Source organism: Salmo salar, chromosome 15 (assembly GCF_965601325.2).
Source record: "Salmo salar chromosome 15, fSalSal1, whole genome shotgun sequence".
NCBI lineage: Eukaryota > Metazoa > Chordata > Actinopteri > Salmoniformes > Salmonidae > Salmo > Salmo salar.
The window spans coordinates 83276688-83298871 of NC_138305.1; the positions used below are offsets into that span (position 1 = coordinate 83276688).

The window sequence follows — 22184 nt, forward strand, 5'->3', positions numbered from 1 at the left end:
GAGTTATTGTGACAGGGTAGGAACTAAAGTGTTTGTCAGTGTTTCCTAGGGGACCTTATATTCTTTGGCTACATTAAATGTTTTCTCTTATCTACATCATGTAGCAAACATATTCATGCTTTGCTTATTCTTCTTTGATTTAGAAGATACTATTACACAGACAACATGCTGATTTAGTTCTATACCATCACTGGAATCAGGCTGTATAGCTAGCTATGTTTACTCTGACCAGCTAACTTGCGATTATCATTAGCGGCTAAGAAGCAAAGTGTAAACAGCATTGTAGTCATCAACATTGTTGCATGTGCTGCATTGACCATGCAGACTGAACGAAAGTGTCTTGTGGTCAAGTAACAACAAATGTGCTCCTTGAGTGACGGGCTAGGTCTGTGTGGAAAGCAGCATGGAGAGAGGGAGCTGAGAGAGATGACTCAAGTAGTGGAGTTAACTATAAAAATGTAAGTTACACACGGAGTATCACATTTAAAAAACCAAACATTCAAATACTGTTATTCAAGATAATGTAAAAACCCAAACCGGTCCATGCATTAATACCAGTGTATAGTAAAATATGGTATACAGCCCAGCCCAAGAGGGTATTTTCATCCATATCGGGTGAACTGTTTAGAAATTACAGCACATTTTGTACATAGTCCCCCCCATTTTTAAAAGACCAAAAGAATTGGCACAAATTCACTTGTGTATTAAAGTAGTCAAAAGTTTAGTATTCGGTCCCATATTCCTAGCACGGAATAATTACATCAAGATTGTGACTTTACAAACTTGTTGGATGCATTTGCTGTTTGTTTTGGTTGTGTTTCAGATTATTTTGTGCCCATTTAAGGAAAGGGGGATACCTAGTCAGTTGTACAACAGACTTCAACTGAAATGTGTCTTCCGCTGCCTTAATCGGGCTGCCTTAATCTACATCCACTTCTTCGGCGTCCGGGGAACAGTGGTTTAACTGCCTTGCTCAGGGGCAGAATGACATATTTTTACCTTGTCAGCTCAGGGATTCGATCCAGCAACCTTTCGGTTACTGGCCCAATGCTCTAACCACTAGGCTAACTGCCCAATAGAAATTAATGGTAAATAATGTATTGTAATTTTGGTGTAATTTTTATTGTAAATAAGAATAATATGTTTCTAAACACTTCTATAGTCATGTGGATGCTACCATGATTACGGATAGTCCTGAATGAATCGTGAATAATGATGAGTGAGAAAGTTAGACACACATGCCATACCCCTCCAAAAATGCTAACCTCCCCTGTTATTGTAATGGTGAGAGGTTAGCATGGGGTAAGATATTTGTGCATTTAACTTTCTCACTCATCATTATTCACGATTCATTCTGGACTATCTGGTGCTGTGATTCAGGACTATCTGGTACTGGTACTCCCTGTATATAACCATGTTAATTTTACTAATTTTTCTTATTCGTTATTCACTGTGTATTTTTTCCACGTGTCCCTATTTCAATGTTTTTTTTAAATTTATTTTTTAATCTTTAACTCTGCATTGTTGGAAAAGTAAGTAAGCATTTCACTGTTAGTCTATACCTGTTGTTTACGAAGCATGTGACAAATAAAATGTGATTTGATACGATGGTCCTTTAACATTAGCAAGCTACAGTAGCGCTCAGTGACAATGTTTTTTTATTTATATTTTTTAATATTTGTTTAACCTGGTAAATTGACTAGGAACACATTCTCATTTACAGCAACGACCTGTGGAATTGTTGCTATCGAAGTTCGCATTATGGGTGGTCTTACTTTGATAATGAAATTAATTCAGCACCTCCCTCACTTTGCATCTGTGCCTTCATGGGTATGATATAGCTTTAGTATAGACTACCATCAGTTTGGAAACAATCTGTTCCTGTTCATTTTATATGACAATTCTTACTCAATCTTCACACACTTCCACTTCTACTTTTGTAACATTGATCCCTTAAGTTTTCTGTGTTAAGTTTCTTACACTTCTTAGCTTTTGTAAGAGTGCTTTTTCTTTTGGAAAACTAAAAAGTGAAATGAAAACTCTTGAAACCTGGTTGACCTCTAAACATAGTCACTCAGGAAATCCTATTTTTCAATATGGCCATTGTATGGCAGCATTTCTAAGCAACGCATCCCTTTTATCGTTTATGGTTTCATATATTCATACAGTTAAACATTAAAAAAAACCTCCACCAGCAAAAAGGAAATTACTAAATAAAACACAGTGCCCTCCCAGCCAGTTAGTCAGTATTTTCCAAGGGTTTTATTTTTTTTAAATGTATCTGATAATGGTGCATTGGTAAATTTTCATAGGTTTATACCAACATTTTTCTTCAATGCTGTTACTAGTGAGAAAAAAAACATTCTACTGGTTAGTTCAAACATAATTAGGTTTGCTAGACATTTTTCAAAATGTTAAAGTAAAGATTTAAGGTAAAAAAAAAGTGCCAATTCAAACTCAATAATGATGCTGTAATCTTGTCCGCTCATCAACTTCACTCTCTTAAAGCACATTGGTTAGTGTTCATCTCTTCCTATGATTGAGTTTTCGCCTCTTTTTCGGCTGTACCTGACACTTTATTGGTTATCTCATTTGTAAAGATTATTGGTCAGTACATGGAGCACTTTGGTGCATTAGCAATTTTAGCTTTACAAGAAGCATTAGAAAATGATTGTTCAACTAACCAAAAGGTATTTACCGGTATTCGGAAAAGCCAGACACACCCACCATTTTAATTTCAATTGATATTTATCCTGCCAAACCAAATGTGCCTTGTACTAACATACAGCCCACCCCTTAAAAGCCCAATTATGTGCTACCGTACACTATAGCAGGGATGATCTATAAGTCAATAACAAGACAAGACTGAAATCTGTGCAATGTGGTTATAATTGATTGAGATGTCTGGGTGGAACTTGTGCAAACCAGCTATGTCATCTGCTAAGAACAGCACTTTTACCCTCCCTGAAGATATACTGCAACCATTTTACTAAAATGGACATTTTGTACAAGAAAAAAAAACAATTATGTCAACACATACTGTAGATTACAACATTCTTGTTTTAACATAGATGACAAGATACTTGTCAATTGTACAATGTACATTTTTTTTGCATATTCTTCCACATTTAGGTTATTTTCCTCTCACATCTCAATCTTTCAGTCACTACAATTAATGCGGTGCTATAGCCTTATTAGCCTCAGTTTATTAGCAATATTTTATCCATTCTTTTCTAGTTTTCATTCATTACCTATTGTCCTGGAATAATTTAACTGCACATTTTATAGCCTTTTCACTCACTGAATCAGTAAATGATCTTTCAGAATCCTAAAAGCCAGAATATTTCCATCTTGTTATCAAACAGATATATGTTCTCCTCAAACATCAGTCGGTGGTTCACCATGCAAATGGTTTAATCTGCTTGTCACAATGAAGGTTCCGGGTGACTGACTTTAATAAGCCATCAGCATATAGAGATCCAGGAATTTCCACACCCCTTGTGTAACCCTTGTGTACATCAAAGGTCATGCTAATGTTATGGTGAATAAATGGATAATAAATATTTCTGAACGGTTTGTCTACTCCTTTGATAAAATGATACAACTTGGCCCCATTTTAAACTTAGTATTTTATAACAAGTCATGTTATGCCACTGTAGGAATAACTAAACAATAATGGTCATGTTTTCAAAGATTTCTCAACCTCTCTGACATACAATACAGATGTCTAAGGCTGATAATAGATCCGTATCATTTGAGTTTGTATGTATTTCACGAGGCAAAACTTAGATGTTGAGGAGTAGTACGTTTTCATCACACCCACACCACCACCTCACACCTACCACACTGTGTTTTGTCACAGAATAATAATATGGCTTTTTAGACTGCTTCCCTGCCATAGCTGCCCCTTTTAGATGAGTTTAAAAAATGTAATTATTTTGGATTGAAACAGGTCTTTAGTATATGCAATACATTACCCAAAATGAATTACCCACTGGCAGTGTACTCAATCACTTTTTTTCTTTCAACACTCCAAGAAAAGGAAGGGTAATCAAAACCTTTTAACCTATTAGAGGGATGACTTTTACAATTGAATCACAGGGGACCACAGGTGAGATAACAAGTCATCCAAGCCTTCCTTGCCAGTGTGTGTTTCCCCCGTTCTCCATGTTATTTAATGTTTATCTGTTTTAAGAGGCACCACTTCAAGGCGCCCACTTCAAATATATGTTTTAATAGCATTTAAGGATGTTTTTTTCCCTCTAATTCTTGGAAAAGCAAACTGGAGTGGGGGAAATGAAGGTGCATCTCGAAGGAAAACATAATAGAATTGATGAATGCCATGCACTTGAAACTACTGATGTTCTGATGCCATTTAACCTTCTAGTGCATTAACGTCTCGAGTCATTACAACATTTAGGCTTTAGTGATTTGATCATGGTGCGTTTTTAACTGGAAGAATTACAGAAGTTTTCAGCCAAGGATTCTTAAGTTATTAGATACAAATGATCACCTCTGCATTAAGTATAGATTTTCTTCCCCCCACGCACTTAAGACTGGAAGTTTGTCTTGTAAGAGGATGATAGCGAATTAAGTTCCATACTCCATTTGTCCAGCACTCTTTGATGGGCTAATTTTATAACAGCTGATTTGGTCATTCTCCGGAATTATCTGGAAAGTGGTCAGGTGGTCTTAATACTCGATGCAGGAAAGTTTTCAGAAGTGACTTTCAAACAAATCAATTTATACCATGTCTGAGTTTTAACAAATGTAGGCTACCACTTCTGTCTAGACTGAGTGAGAATGTTTGTTTGCTGTTGTATACAACAATAAGATGGATCATCTTTGTATTCTTGAAGTTGAAATCCAACCTTTTCTACATTCTTTCTTTGTCTTCCACAGATAGCCACAGCTGTGAAATTTTTACAGAACCATAAAGTCCGTCAAAGTCCACTGGAAACCAGAAAGGTTTTCCTGAAGAAAAAAGGTGAGTGACGTTTGTGGCGCATGTTGTTTTTGATGTAAATACTAGTTAATTAGTGTTGTAATACTGTATTGAAAATCCCCAGCAATGTCTCTCAAATCTGTTCAATACCATATGTAAACGCAAAAGCCTAATCAGTCCCAACAGGGCCTCTACAGTATATCTGTTTTATATGCATTGATGTTCATACAATCCATGTTGATGCTGAAGCTGGGAATCTGATGGACATTGGCCAGAGATGTTCATGCAATGTTCTTTTTTGGGGGGGGGGGGGTTGGTTGGCTTTTAGGGGTCAAAGGTCAAGACCATAGCTCTTTGTCCTGGGCGTCGGATCGTGGTCGATTTTGCTGTGGAGTGCATGATTCAAGCTCTGTGGATAAATGACCCACCAGTCGGGACGCTTCTTTGGGCTCAGGAAAATTAATATTGACAAACCCTCCTGCACTTTCAATGGAATTGTCAATGATATTACCTTTCAGCATTTTTAAGCCTTTTACTTAATTTAGCCGTTACCATAAATATGAGGCACGACGTTGGAAGGTGGAATTAGGTAGGGAGAGGGAGTCCGTTTGCCGGCTCATCAGTTTCTTAGTACAATACATTATGATTATTAGATATGATCATATGTCTGTTTGTCTACTGTAAGTAATTTTATGCTCCCAGCGAACAGCATCAGCGAGTTGTCATATCTCTCTTTTTAATATGCACTACCCCTAATCCATAGGTTACATATTTGTATTTGTATTTATTATGGGTCCTCATTAGGTGCTGCCAAAGCAACAGCTACTCTTCCTGGGGTCCAGCAACATTTAGGCAGTTTATACAATTTTAAAAACATTACAATACATTCCCAGATTTCACAACACACTGTGTTCCCTCAGGCACTACTTCATTTCTACAGTACTAAATCCATGTGTATATATAGTGCGTATGATATTGTGTGTGTGCGTGTACAGTTGAAGTCGGAAGCTTCCATACAATTAGGTTGGAGTCATTAAAACTCGTTTTTCAACCACTCCACAAATGTCTTGTTATCAAACTATAGTTTTGGCAAGTCGGTTAGGACATCTACTTTGTACATGACACAAGTCATTTATCCAACAATTGTTTACAGACAGATTATTTCACTGTATCACAATTCCAGTGGGTCAGAAGTTTACATACACTAAGTTGTCTGTGCCTTTAAACAGCTTGGAAAATTCCATAAAATGTCATGGCTTTAGAAGCTTCTGATAGGCTAATTGACATAATTTGAGTCAATTGGAGGTGTACCTGTGAATGTATTTCAAGGCCTACCTTCCTTGCTGAGCGGCCTTTCAGGTTATGTCGATATAGGACTCGTTTTACTGTGGATATAGATGCTTTTGTACCTGTTTCCTCCAGCATCTTCACAAGATCTTTTGCTGTTGTTCTGGGATTGATTTGCACTATTTGCACCAAGTACGTTCATCTCTAGGAGACAGAACACGTCTCATTCCTGAGCGGTATGACTGCTGCGTGGTCCCATGGTGTTTATATTTGCGTACTATTGTTTGTACCGATGAACGTGGTACTTTCAGGCGTTTGGAAATTGCTCCCAAGGATGAACCAGACTTATGGGGGTCTACAATTGTTTTTCTGAGGTCTTGGCTGATTTATTTTGCTTTTCCCATGATGTCAAGCAAAGAGGCACTGAGTTTGAAGGTAGGCCTTGAAATACATCCACAGGTACACCTCCAATTGACTCAAATTATGTCAATTAGGCTATCAGAAGCTTCTAAAGCCATGACATTTTCTGGAATTTTCCAAGCTATTTAAAGGCACAGTCAACTTAATGTATGTAAACTTCTGACCCACTGGAATTGTGATGTAGTGAATTATAAGTGAAATAATCTGTCTGTAAACAATTGTTGGAAAAATTACGTCATGCACAAAGTAGATGTCCTAACCGACTTGCCAAAACGACAGTTTGTTAACAAGAAATTTGTGGAGTGGTTGAAAATAAGTTTTAATGGCTCCAAACTTAGTGTATGTAAACTCCCGACTTCAACTGTAATTTATCTTTGTTGCAAAGTGTAGTTTCTTTTTATTTAGTTCAGTCACACGATTTCTTAATTTACAGTACGTTTGCCAATCAGTTGAGCTGCCAGACTTAAATACCATACATTTTGCCTCATCCCTCTCAACAACACAATTTTTCAATTCCTCATCAATCCAAGGGGATTTAACAGTCTTTACTGTCATTTTCTTAACCTCTCTTGGGGAGGTCCCACCCACGGTTCACACTATTCAACAGCCAGTGAAAAATCAGAGCGCCAAATTCAAAACCACAAAATGTTATAATTCAAAGTTCTCAAACATACGACTATTTTACACCATTTTAAAGATACACGTCTCCTTAATGTAACCACATTGTCCGATTTCAAAAAGGCTTTACGGCGAAAGCATAAAGTTAGATTATGTTAGGACAGTTCCAACACAAGAAAAACCACACAGCCATTTTCCGAGCAAGGACAGGCGTCACAAAAAAAACAGAAAACCAGCTAAAATTATGCACTAACCTTTGACGATCTTCATCAGATGACACTCCTAGGACATCATGTTACACAATACCTCCATTTTTTTGTTCGATCAAGTTCATATTTATATCCAAAAACAGCATTTTACATTGCCGCGTGATTTAATTCCTGTGCTGGTAGGTTGACTGACAACCTGATCCAGGTTTGCATCCACTGGTTACGGTTTGACGTTTTTTTCCTGAGTGGGCAGCTTGATGATAGCCAGTCAATATTTAAATCACCCAGAAAATAAGAAAGACACCCCAACTTCACAAGCTGCACTGACTTTTTAATGATTGAGATGGCTTGGGCCCTTAAGTAGTTCATGAATTGTTGGCAGTGGCACCCAGGACATTGGCTTAGATTGTTCTACAACTGATCACTGCTTGTTTATGAGCCCATTTTCTTTATGAGCCCTCTTTTCAAAACAGTTGTTTACTTGGGGACTAATTCATAGTAAGAGCTCAGGGATTTGGCTTCTATCATTAGAGCAGCAAAGCAGTGAAAAGTGAGCCTAAAAGCTCCATGACCAGAGGTAACCCGAAACCAAATCCATTGTTGCCGGCTGCTACTACACACATCAGCAGGCTATAATGACTTCCAATGTCTTTTGAAATGTACTTGCTTTGTGCTTCTCATTAGCAGCAACTAAGGACTATTCTTAATCCAGTGCCATTTACTACACTCTTCATGAGAATAAATGTATCCACTTTCTTTTCTTCTTTGATATCCTTTGTTTGTTTGATGCTCGCACCAAAGATTTTTACAACTAACCCGAGATGGATGAGAGCCTGTCGTTTCCAATGGGAACAAATTAATCATAGTGGGCAGAACAAGCAAGGAGGTAGGCAGTGCCAAGCACGAGCTAGTGCAATCCGATTGGCGCGTTCTAGCATTTTATTTGAATATTTCTGTTAGGGAACACCTACTCTGTGAAGTGCACATGTGCAATAACTCAATTCGCTCTTATCCTTACACTCCTAAACATTGCAATTTTTTTGAAACTTTGGCAAAGGGTAAAGTCAAAATGCAGTCCACTGTTTTATATACACTACCCTTCAAAAGTTTGCAGTCACTTAGAAATGTCCTTGTTTTTGAAAGATTTTAAATTAACCTCTCTGGGGTATGTGGGCGTCCCACTGGCCAACAGCCAGTGAAATAGCAGAGCGCCAAATTCAAAACAACAAAAATCTCATAATTCAAATTTCTCACACATACAAGTATTATACACCATTTTAAAGATACACTTCTCGTTAATCCAACCACAGTGTCCCATTTCAAAAAGGCTTTACGGCGAAAGCATACCATTAGATTGTTAGGACAGCACCTAGACAACAAAAACCACACAGCCATTTTCCAAGCAAGGAGAGGCATCACAAAAACCAGAAATACAGCTAAAATTAATCACTAACCTTTTTATTTTATTAATTTTTATTTCACCTTTATTTAACCAGGTAGGCTAGTTGAGAACAAGTTCTCATTTGCAACTGCGACCTGGCCAAGATAAAGCGTAGCAATTCGACACATACAACAACACAGAGTTACACATGGAATAAACAAAACATACAGTCAATAATACAGTAGAACAAAAGAAAACAAAAAGTCTATATACAGTGAGTGCAAATGAGGTAAGTTAACTCTTACGACACCAATCACATAGGGGGCAGTAATGTCAATTTCGGAAAAAATATGTGCCCATATTAAACTGCCTCCTACTCAAACTCAGAAGCTAGGATATGCATATTATTAGTAGATTTGGATAGAAAACACTCTGAAGTTTCTAAAACTGTTTGAATGATGTCTGTGAGTTTAACAGAACTCATATGGCAGACAAAAACCTGAGAAATCCTACCAGGAAGTGGAAATCTGATGTGTTGGCTCTTTTCAAGTCATTGCCTATCGAACACACAGTGACTTAGTAATCATTTTGCACTTCCTAAGGCTTCCACTAGATGTCAACAGTCTTTAGAAAGTTGTTTGAGGCTTCTATGATGAACAGAGACCGAACCAGAAGGTGGGGAAGTTGTTGAACCAGGGAAGGACATCAGTTCATTGGCGCGCATTCACACGAGAGGAAGCTGTGTTCCAAAACATTTTTCAAGACAATGGAATCGTCCGGTTGGAATATTACTGAAGTTTCACGTTATAAAGGGCCTAAAGATTGATGCTTTACAACGTTTGACATGTTTGAACGAATGTAAATATAACTTTTTTTTTTACTTTTCGTCGTGACATTTTCCGCGCGCTTCCTACATTTTGAGTAGCTAACACGAAGGAGCTATTTGGACATAAATTATGGAGTTTATCGAACAAAACAACATTTATTGTGGACCTGGGATCCCTGGAAGTGCCTTCTGATGAAGATCATCAAAGGTAAGTGAATATTTCTAATGCAATTTATGATTTTAGATGACTCAAATGGCGGGTATCTGTATTGCCTAGTGTATTTTTCTGAACGCAGAACTCAGATTATTGCAAAGTGTGCTTTCCTAGTGAAGCTTTTTTGACATCTTTCAAAGCGTTTGCATAAAGGAGATGTTCATCTATAATTCTTTGAATGACAGTTTAATATTTTATCAACGTTTATGACGAGTATTTTTGTAAATTGTTGTGCTGCTTCACCGGCAGTATGAGGGAAAATATTTTCTGAACGTCACGCGCCAATGTGAAATGCTGTTTTTAGATATAAATATGAACTTTATCTAACAAAAAATGCATGTATTGTGTAACATGATGTCCTAGGAGTGTCATCTGATGAAGATCGTCAAAGGTTAGTGCTTCATTTAGCTGTGTTTTGGGTATTTGTGATGCATGCTAGTTGCTTGGAAAATGGCTGTGTGGTTATTTGTGTGTATGTACTCTCCTAACATAATCTAATGTTTTGCTTTCGCTGTAAAGCCTTTTTGAAATAGGACAACGTGGTTCAATTCAGGAGAAGTGTATCTATAAAATGGTGTAAAATAGTCCTATGTTTGAGAAATTGAAATGATTAGATTTGTGGTTTTGAATCTGGCGCTCTGATTTTTCACTGGCTATTGTCAAACTCAGTCCCGCTGACGGGATTGGTGTCGTATGAAGTTGGCAATAAATAGGCCATGGTGGCGAAGTAATTACAATATAGCAATTAAACACTGGAATGGTAGATGTGCAGAAGATGAATGTGCAAGTAGAGATACTGGGGTGCAAAGGAGCAAGATAAATTAATAAATACAGTATGGGGATAAGGTAGGTAGATAGATGGGCTGTTTACATATGGGCAGGTGCAGTGATCTGTGAGCTGCTCTGACAGCTGGTGCTTAAAACTAGTGAGGGAAATATGAGTCTCCAGCTTCAGAGATTTTTGCAGTTGGTTCCAGGCATTGGCAGCAGAGAACTGGAAGGAAAACTGACCAAAGGAGGAAGTGGCTTTGGGGGTGACCAGTGAGATATACCTGCTGGAGCGCATGCTACGGGTGGGTGCTGCTATGGTGACCAGTGAGCTGAGATAAGGCGGGGCTTTACCTAGCAGAGACTTGTAGATAACCTGTAGCCAGTGGGTTTGGCGACGAGTATGAACCGAGGGCCAACCAACGAGAGCGTACAGGTCGCAATGGTATGGGGCTTTGGTGACAAAACGGATGGCACTGTGATAGACTGCATCCAGTTTGTTGAGTAGAGTGTTGGAGGCTATTTTATAGAGGACATCACCGAAGTCGAGGATCGGTAGGATGGTCAGTTTTACGAGGGTGTGTTTGGCAGCATGAGTGAAGGATGCGTTGTTGCGATATAGGAAGCCGATTCTAGATTTAATTTTGGATTGGAGATGCTTAATATGAGTCTGGAAGGAGAGTTTACAATCTAACCAGACACCCAGGTATTTGTAGTTGTCCATGTATTCTAAGTCAGAGCCATCCAGAGTAGTGATGCTGGACGGGCGAGCAGGTGTGGGCAGTGATCGATTGAATAGCATGCATTTAGTTTTACCTGCGTTTAAGAGCAGTTGGAGGCCACGGAAGGAGAGTTGTATGGCATTGAAGCTCGTCTGGAGTAGAGGTCGACCGATTATGATTTTTCAATACCGATACCGATTATTGGAGGGCCAAAAAAGCCGATACCGATTAATCGGCCAATTTTTTTACTTTTATTTTTTGTAATAATGACAATTACAACAATACTGAATGAACACTTATTTTAACTTAATATAATACATCAATAAAATCAATTTAGCCTCAAATAAATAATGAAACATGTTCAATTTGGTTTAAATAATGCAAAACAAAGTGTTGGAGAAGAAAGTAAAAGTGCAATATGTGCCATGTAAGAAAGCTAATGTTTAAGTGCCTTGCTCAGAACATGGGAACATATGAAAGCTGGTGGTTCCTTTTCACATGAGTCTTCAATATTCCCAGGTAAGAAGTTTTAGGTTGTAGTTATTATAGGAATTATAGGACTATTTCTCTCTATACGATTTGTATTTCATATACCTTTGACTATTGAATGTTCTTATAGGCACTTTAGTATTGCCAGTGTAACAGTATAGCTTCCGTCCCTCTCCTCGCTCCTACCTGGGCTCAAACCAGGAACACATCGACAACAGCCACCCTCGAAGCAGCGTTACCCATGCAGAGGAAGGGAAACAACTACTCCAAGTCTCAGAGCGAGTGACGTTTGAAACGCTATTAGCGTGCACCCGGCTAACTAGCTAGCCATTTCACATCGGTTACACCAGCCTAATCTTGGGAGTTGACAGGCTTGAAGGGGTGGGTATAATTTGTGGAACGTTCCAACAGGAATCTGTTCCAAAAAACATAAAGTAAAAGGTTGCCAACCAACAACGCATACAAAGTAGCAACGCATACAAACCTTGCTAACTAGCTGCCGAATAGGCATCAACTCACCACGTAACTTATTATTAATGTTTGTCCATAGGCAAACAGACATGTGAGGAGAGACATTTTTCGGAATAAACGTGATGAGTGAAAAACGTAATGAAATAGACCACTCTCTACCCGGTATCTTAGTCTGCCGCTATACAATTTTGTATGCGTTGTTTTTTGGAAACCTTGTTATTTACGAAGTTTTTGGAATAGATTCCTGTTGGAACGTTCCACAAATTATACCCACCCAGGTTGAAGTCATAAACAGCGCAATGCTTGAAGCACAGCGAAGGGCTGTTTGAATGAATGCTTACGAGCCTGCTGCTGCCTACCACCGCTCAGTCAGACTGCTCTATCAAATCATAGACTTAATTATAATATAATAAACACACAGAAATACGAGCCTTAGGTCCTTAATATGGTCGAATCCGGAAACTATCATCTCGAAAACAAAAAACTTTTTTTCTTTCAGTGACATACGGAACCGTTCCGTATTTTATCTAACGGGTGGCTAAGTCTAAATATTCCTGTTAGGCATTTATGTTTATGGTTAGGTACATTGGTGCAACGACAGTACTTTTTTCGCAAATGCGCTTGTTAAATCAACACCCGTTTGTCGAAGTAGGCTGTGATTCAATGAAAATTAACAGGCACCGCATCGATTATATGCAACGCAGGACACGTTAGATAAACTAGTAATATCATCAACCATGTGTAGTTAACTAGTGATTATGTTAAGATTGATAGTTTTTTATAAGTCTAATGCTAGCTAGCAACTTACCTTTGCTTCTTGCTGCCCTCGCGTAACAAGTAGTCAGCCTGTTAATCCTTGTGGAGTTTAATGTAAGGCAGGTGGTTAGAGCGTTGGACTGGTAACCGAAGGTTGCAAAAACGAATCCCCCCTGAACAAGGTAAATTAGAATGTGTTCTTAATCTGACTTGCCTAGTAAAATAAAGGTGTAAAAAAAATATATACAATAAAAAAAATCGGCAAATCGGTGGCCAAAAATACCGATTACCGATTGTTATGAAAACTTGAAATCGGCCCTAATTAATCGACCATTCCGATTAATCGGTCGACCTCTAGTCTGGAGGTTAGTTAACACAGTGTCCAAAGAGGGGCCAGAAGTATACAGAATGGTGTCGTCTGCGTAGAGGTGGATCAGAGAATCACCAGCAGCAATAGCAACATCATTGATGTATACAGAGAAGAGAGTCGGCCCGAGAATTGAACCCTGTGGCACACCCATAGAGACTGCCAGAGGTCCGGACAACAGGCCCTCCGTTTTGACACACTGAACTCTATCAGAGAAGTAGTTGGTAAACCAGGCGAGGCAATCATTTGAGAAACCAAGGCTGTCGAGTCTGCCAATAAGAATGTGGTGATTGACAGAGTCGAAAGCCTTGGCCAGGTCGATGAATACGGCTGCACAGTAATGTCTCTTATCAATGGCGGTTATGATGTCGTTTAGGACCTTGAGCGTGGCTGAGGTGCACCCATGACCAGCTCTGAAACCAGATTGCATGGCGGAGAAGGTACGGTGGGATTCGAAATGGTCGGTAATCTGTTTGTTAACTTGGCTTTCGAAGACCTTAGAAAGGATAGGATAGACCTTAGAAAGAGTAGGATAGATATAGGTCTGTAGCAGTTTGGGTCTAGAGTGTCACCCCCTTTAACCCAGCTTTCCAGTCTTTGGGAATCTCAGACGATACGAAAGAGAGGTTGAACAGGCTAGTAATAGGGGTTGCAACAATTTTCGGTAGATAATTTTAGAAAGAAAGGGTCCAGATTGTCTAGCCCGGCTGATTTGTATGGGTCCAGATGTTGCAGCTCTTTCAGAACATCAGCTATCTGGATTTGGGTGAAGGAGAAATGGTGGGGCGATCTTCTTCAGATGACACTCCCAGGACTCAATGTTACACAATACATGTATGTTTTGCTCGATAAAGTTCATATTTATATCCCCCCCCAAAAAAATTACATTGGCGTGTAATGTTAAGAAATGTTTTGCCTCCAAAACTTCCAGTGAATGGGCACATCAATTTACAGAAATACTCATCATAAACGTTGATAAAATATACAACTGTTATGCATAGAATTATAGATAAACTTCTCCTTAATGCAACCGCTGTGTCAGATTTCAAAAAAGCTTTACGGCGAAAGCACACCTTGCAATTATCTGAGTACAGCGCTCAGTCACAAAAACAAGCCATACAGATACCCACCATGTTGTGGAGTCAACAAAAGTCAGAAATAGCATTATAAATATTCACATACCTTTGATGATCTTCATCGGAATGCACTCCCAGGAATCCCAGTTCCACAATAAATGTTTGTTTTGTTTCGATAAAGTCCATAATTTATGTCCAAATACCTCCTTTTTGTTCGCACGTTCAGTTCACTATTCCAAATGCAAAATGCACGAGCACAAAGTTCAGACGAAAAGTCAAAAAAGTTCTATTACAGTTCGTAGAAACATGTCAAACGATCTATAGAATCAATCTTTAGGATGTTTTTATCATAAACCATCAATAATATTCCAACCGGACAATTCCTTTGTCTTCAGAAATGAAAAGCTGTTTGGGGTTTTAGGCTGGGTTTCTGTACAGCACTTTGAGATATCAGCTGATGTACGAAGGGCTATATAAATAAATTTGATTTGAAAAGGAACGCAGCTCGCTCTCACGGCCGTGCGCGTGACTGAACTCATGCCATTCTGCCAGACACCTGGTTCAAATAGCTCTTATTCTTTCCCCATTCACAGTAGAAGCCTGAAACAAGGTTCTAAAGACTGTTGACATCTAGTGGAAGCCTTAGGAAGTGCAATATGACCCCACAGACACTGTATATTGAATAGGCAATCACTTCAAAACTACAACCTCAGATTTCCCACTTCCTGGTTGGCTTTTTCTCAAGTTTTCGCCTGCCATATGAGTTCTGTTATACACACAGACATCATTCAAACAGTTTTAGAGTGTTTTCTATCCAGATCTACTAATAATATGCATAACCTAGCTTCTGGGCCTGAGTAGCAGGCAGTTTACTCTGGGCACGCTTTTTATTCGGACGTGAGAATACTGCCCCCTACCCTAGTGAGGTTAACATAAAATTGATCAGAAATACAGTGTAGACATTGTTAATGTTTTAAATGACTATTGTAGCTGGAAACAGCATTTTTTTTTTTTATGGAATATATACATAGGTGTAGAGATGCCCATTATCAGCAAACATCACTCCTATGTTCCAATGCCACGTTGTTAGCCAATCCAAGTTTATAATTTGAGAAGGCCAATTGATCATTTGAAAGCCCTTTTACAATTATGTTAGTACAGATGAAAATTATTGTGCTGATTTAAAAAAAGCAATAAAAGTGGCCTTCTTTGGACTAGTTGAGTATCTGGGGCATCAGCATTTGTGGGTTCGATTACAGGCTCAAAATGTCTAGAAACAAAGAACTTTCTTCTGAAACTCGTCAGTCTATTCTTGTTCTGATAAATGAAGGCTATTCCATGCGAGAATTTTCCAAGAAACTGAAGATCTCATACAACGCTGTGTACTACTCCCTTCACAGAACAGCGCAAACTGGCTCTAACCAGAATAGAAAGTGTGGGAGGCCCTGGTGCACAACTGAGCAAGAGGACAAGTACATTAGTGTATAGTTTGAGAAACAGACTCCTCACAAGTCCTCAACTGGCAGCTTCATTAAATAGTACCTGGGAAAAAACTGTGAAGAGGCGACTCTGTGATGCTGGCCTTCTAGGCAGAGTCCAAAAAAAAATTAAGATGGGCAAAAGAACACAGACACTGGACAGGGGAATAAATAAGTGTTATGGACAGACAAATCTAATTTTGAGGTGTTCGGATCACAAAGAAGAACATTCGTGAGATGCCGAAAAAAATGAAAAGATGCTGGAGGAGTGCTTGACGCCATCTGTCAAGCAATGTGATTGTCTGGGAGTGCTTTGGTGGTGGTAAAGTGAGAGATGTATGCAGGGTAAAAGGGATCTTGAAGAAGGAAGGCTGTCACTCCATTTTGCAACGCCATGCCATACCCTGTGGACGGCGCTTAATTGGAGCCAATTTCCTCCTACAACAGGACAATGACCCAAAGCACAGCTCCAAACTATTCAAGAACTATTTAGGGAAGAAGCAGTCAGCTAATATACTGTCTGGAGTGGCCAGCATAGTCACCGGATATCAACCATATTGAGTTGTTGTGGGAGCAGCTTGACCGTATGGTACGTAAGAAGCGCCCATCAAGCCAATCCAACTTGTGGGAGGTGCTTCAGGATGCATGGGGTGAAATCTCTTCAGATGACCTCAACAAATTGACAACTAGAACGCCAAAGGTCTGCAAGGCTGTAATTGCTGCAAATAGAGGATTCTTTGAAGAAAACAGAGTTTGAAGGACACAATTATTTAAATAAAAAAACATTATTTATAACCTTTTCAACATCTTGACTATATTTCCTATTCATTTTGCAACTCATTTTATGTTTGAATTCATGGAAAACAAGCATATTTCTAAGTGACCCCAAACTTTTGAACGGTAGTGTGTATATACAGTTGAAGTCGGAAGTTTACATTCAGTTGTGGCCAAAAGTTTTGAGAATGACACATATTCATTTTCACAACGTCTGCTGCCTCAGTTTGTATGATGGCAATTTGCACATACTCCAGAATGTTATGAAGAGTGATCAGATGAATTGCAATTATTGCAAAGTCCCTCTTTGCCATGCAAATGAACTGAATCCCCCAAAAACATTTCCACTGCATTTCAGCCCTGCCATAAAAGGAACAGCTGACATCATGTCAGTGATTCTCTCGTTAACATAGGTGTGAGTGTTGACGAGGACAAGGCTGGAGATCTCTGTCATGCTGATTGAGTTTGAATAACAGACTGGAAGCTTCAAAAGGAGGGTGGTGCTTGGAATCATTGTTCTTCCTCTGTCATCCATGGTTGCCTGCAAGGAAACACGTGCTGTCATCATTGCTTTGCACAAAAAGGGCTTCACAGGAAAGGATATTGCTGCCAGTAAGATTGCACCTAAATCAACCGTCGGATCATCAAGAACTTCAAGGAGAGCGGTTCAATTGTTGCGAAGAAGGCTTCAGGGCGCCCAAGAAAGTCCAGCAAGCACCAGGACCGTCTCCTAAAGTTGATTCAGCTGCTGGATCGGGGAACCACCAGTACAGAGCTTGCTCAGGAATGGCAGCAGGCAGGTGTGAGTGCACCTGCACGCACAGTGAGGCAAATACTTTTTTGGAGGATGGCCTGGTGTCAAGAAGGGCAACAACGAAGCCACTTCACTCCAGGAAAAACATCAGGGACAGACTGATATTCTGGGAAAGGTACAGGGATTGGACTGCTGAGGACTGGGGTAAAGTCATTTTCTCTGAATCCCCTTTCCGATTGTTTGGGGCATCCGGAAAAAAACTTGTCCGGAGAAGACAAGGTGAACACTACCATCAGTCCTGTGTCAAACTCCCAAGACCTTAATCCCATTGAGAACTTGTGGTCAATCCTCAAGAGGCGGGTGGACAAACAAAACCCACAAATTCTGACAAACTCCAAGCATTGATTATGCAAGAATGGGCTGCCATCAGTCAGGATGTGGCCCAGAAGTTAATTGACAGCATGCCAGGGCGGATTGCAGAGGTCTTGAAAAAGAAGGGTCAACACTGCAAATATTGACTCTTTGCATCAACTTAATGTAATTGTCAATAAAAGCCTTTGACACTTATGAAATGCTTGTAATTGTACTTCAGTATTCCATTCTGACAAAAATATCTAAAGACATTGACGCAGCAGACTTTGTGAAAATGTATATTTGTGTCATTCTCAAAACTTTTGGCCACGACTGTACTATCCCCCATAGTACAAAGGTCAACCTATTCTATTCTGTGCAAGAAATAACATTTTTGGGGTAGGGTCATGGGCCTGGCCAATGGTAATGGTTGCTGACGTAACATTTTAGAGGCCCTCCAGTTGACTGCAGTAACCAATTTTTGCGGTTTTAAAACTAATTTCCTGCAATTCTACACATTTTGCCATGGGTCACGTTATAAACATTATAAACATTGTAACAAAATCAATGCATGCCATGACAAAAATACTCCTGAATGCATAGTTTTTATTTTATTTTAGATTCTCCTTGACTATTTAGCTTGTATTTGGGTGATTATTAGTTCTCAAATATGATCTTACTTAAAACATATATAGGTCCAAACATTAGATTATGTCAGCAGAGTACCCAGCCAGAAATAATCAGACACCCATTTTTCAAGCTAGCAAATAATGTCACAAAAACCAAAACCACAGCTAAATGCAGCACTAACCTTTGATGATCTTCATCAGATGACACTCCTAGGACATTATGTTATACAATACATGCATGTTTTGTTCAATCAAGTTCATATTTATATCAAAAACCAGCTTTTTACATTAGCATGTGACGTTCAGAACTAGCATTCCCACCGAACACTTCCGGTGAATTTACTAAATTACTCACGATAAACGTTCACAAAAAACATAACAATTATTTTAAGAATTATAGATACAGAACTCCTTTATGCAATCGCGGTGTCCGATTATAAAATAGCTTTTCGGTGAAAGCACATTTTGCAATATTCTGAGTAGATAGCCCGGCCATCACAGGCTAGCTATTTTGACACCCACCAAGTTTGGTACTCAAACGCAGATTTACTATAAGAAAAATTGGATTACCTTTGCTGTTCTTCGTCAGAATGCACTCCCAGGACTTCTACTTCAACAACAAATGTTGGTTTGGTTCCAAATAATCCATAGTTATATCCAAATAGCGGCGTTTTGTTTGTGAGTTCAAGACACTATCCGAAGGGTGACGCGCCGGTGCATATCGTGACAAAAACTTTCAAAATATTCCATTACCGTACTTCGAAGCATGTCAAACGCTGTTTAAAATCAATTTTTATGCGATTTTTCTTGTAAAATAGCGATAATATTCAGACCGGGAGACGTCCTTTTCGTTCAAAGACTCAAAATGTAAAATGGACTCTTCACGTGCACCTGCACGCCCGTCTCATTGTTCTCAGATCGACCACTTACCAAATGCGCTACTGTTTTTCAGCCAGTAACTGCAGAGTTATCATTCAACGTTCTGGCGCCTTCTGAGAGCCTATGGGAGCCTTAGAAAGTGTCACGTTACAGCAGAGATCCTCTGTTTTGGATAGAGATGACAAAGAAGGCCAAGAAATGGTCAGAGTGGGCACTTCCTGTTTGGAATCTTCTCAGGTTTTGGCCTGCCATATGAGTTCTGTTATACTCACAGACACCATTCAAACAGTTTTAGAAACTTTAGGGTGTTTTCTATCCAAATCAAACAATTATATGCATATTCTAGTTACTGGGCAGGAGTAGTAACCAGATTAAATCGGGTACGTTTTTTTATCCGGCCGTGCAAATACTCCCCCCTATCCCCAACAGGTTAGTGAGCATTACGCCTTTGCCAAGATAATCCATCCATCTGACAGTAGTGGCATATCAATAAACTCATTAAACAGCATGATCATTACACAGGTGTACCTTGTGCTGGGGACAATAAAAGGCCACTCTAAAATGTGCAGTTTTGTCACAACACAATTCTACAGATGTTTCAAGTTTTGCGGAAGCATGCAATTGGCTTGCTGACTGCAGGAATGTCCTCGAGAGTTGTTTTCAGAAAATGCAATGTTCATTTCTTTACTATAAGCCGCCTCCAACTTCGTTTTAGAGAATTTGGCAGTACGTCCAACTGGCCTCACAACTGCAGACCATGTATAATCACGCCAGCTCAGGACCTCCGCAATCGGTTCTTCACCTGCGGGAACATATGAGACCAGCCACCCGGACAGCTGATGAAACTGTGGGTTTGCACAACCGAAGAATTTCTGGTGAGGACGATGCGTGCTCATCGTCCTCACCAGGGTCTTGACCTGACTGCAGTTTGGCGTTGTATATGACTTCAGTGGGAGATAATGTTCACCTTCAATAACCACTGGCACACTGGAGAAGTGTGCTCTTTACGGTTGAATCCCAGTATCAACTGTACCTGGCAGATGGCAGACAGCATGTATGGCATCATGTGGTTGAGCGGTTTGCTGATGTCAACGTTGTGAACAGAGTACCCCATGGTGGCGGTGGGGTTGTGGTATGGGCAGGCATAAACTACGGACAACACAATTTCATTTTATCGATGGCAATTTGAATGCACAGAGATACCATGACGAGATCCTGAGGCCCATTGTCATGCCATTCATCAGCCACCATCAACTCTTGTTTCAGTATGACAACGCGCAGCCCCGTATTGCAAGGATCTTTACACAATTCCAGGAAGCTGAAAATGTCCCAGTTCTTTCATTGCCTGCATGCTCGCCAGACATGTCACCCATTGTGCATGTTTGGGATGCTCTGGATTGACGTGTACGACAGCGTGTTCCAGTTCCCACCAATATCTATCAACTTCGCACAGCCATTGAATACGAGTGTGGCCACAATCAACAGCTTAATGAGAAGGTGTCGCGCTGCGTTAGGCAAATTGTGGTCACACCACATACTGACTGGTTTTCTGATCCACGCCCCTAACTTTTTAAAGGTACAGTATATGTGACAAACACATTCATATCTGTATTCCCAGTCATGTGAAAGACAGAGATTAGGGCCTAATGAATTTATTTAAATTGCCTGATTTCCTTAAAATCTTTGAAATTGTTGCATGTTGCGTTTATATTTCTGTTCAGTGTATATGGTAATGTTACCAATAGAGAGCACTTCAGCCAATTCACACCCTGACTGTAATATTGCTAAGCAGACATCAGTCGGTCCAGGGTCTTTTTCCCTGTGACCCCAAAATTGGATTGAAGCAAGTGTTGTTTTCTTTTGGTTTCTTTTCCCTGGACTGCCTTTGAGTAGCACCAGGTTACTATGATATTTGTAAATGTGCATGTTCTCAAATTGCCTTGTAAGCAAAAAGCCATTTCTACTGAGCTTCACCTTGAACAATGTAATTATGTCACAATGCTGTATAACTTTGTGTGCGCCTTGCATGTGTTGAAAGGTAGGAGGGAAACTAATCTTCTAGACAAAGTGCTGACTAATCTTAAACCAATTTCAGTTTATTAAATTTCATATAAAATGTTCCTTTTTTCATGGTCCTGCTGAGTTCACTGAAGCAAGTTCGCCTTGCCCTTATTCATGTTATTGCAGAAGACTTCCCAATGAGTTATGCCCATCATTCTCGCTCTTGTTAGATTTAGCACATATTTTGGTGGGTAGAGTTTCAGATAAAGAAAGCTCAGAGCCAGAAAGGTCGGCATAATAGGCTTACTTTTGACAATGTCGCCTGCATTATTTGCAAGACTCATTGATTAGTTATGCAGAATGCAGAGGTTATTAAAACCTTATCAACTCAAGGTAGAATTCTCATATTACAAAGTACATTTTCTTCAAGGGGTAAAATGTGTCTTTCATGTGATATTGTATATCAAATGGTTTGAAATAAGACTAAAACATATTTGAATCTCAAATCACTGTCATGCTATTTTGAATCCTTTCCCATCATGATAGGGAAAAAGTCAACTGTACTAATTGTTCACTATTTTCTCTACTATTACAATTTGAAATCATATCAAGAACATTTCTAAATGTCAATTGATGTTGATCTGGAATGTTCAGAAGAACAGACTCAATTCAAAGTCAGTGGGTTAGAATTTAGAATTCTCTTACAACATTTTAGGCACTGGTGCCTACTGGTGTTGATATGATTAAAATAATAAGCTAACAATTGGAT

At 39.4% G+C, this 22184-nt stretch overlaps 1 protein-coding gene across 1 annotated transcript in view; it reads left to right on the forward strand.

Moving 5' to 3' along the window:
- pex14 (peroxisomal biogenesis factor 14) overlaps positions 1 to 22184 on the forward strand; it is a 115452-nt gene that overhangs the window by 43171 nt on the left and 50097 nt on the right. Inside the window, exon 3 of the mRNA XM_014145823.3 lies at positions 4903 to 4987. Coding sequence (XP_014001298.1) covers positions 4903 to 4987 — 85 coding nt within the window. The remainder of the gene's footprint in view (positions 1 to 4902; positions 4988 to 22184) is intronic.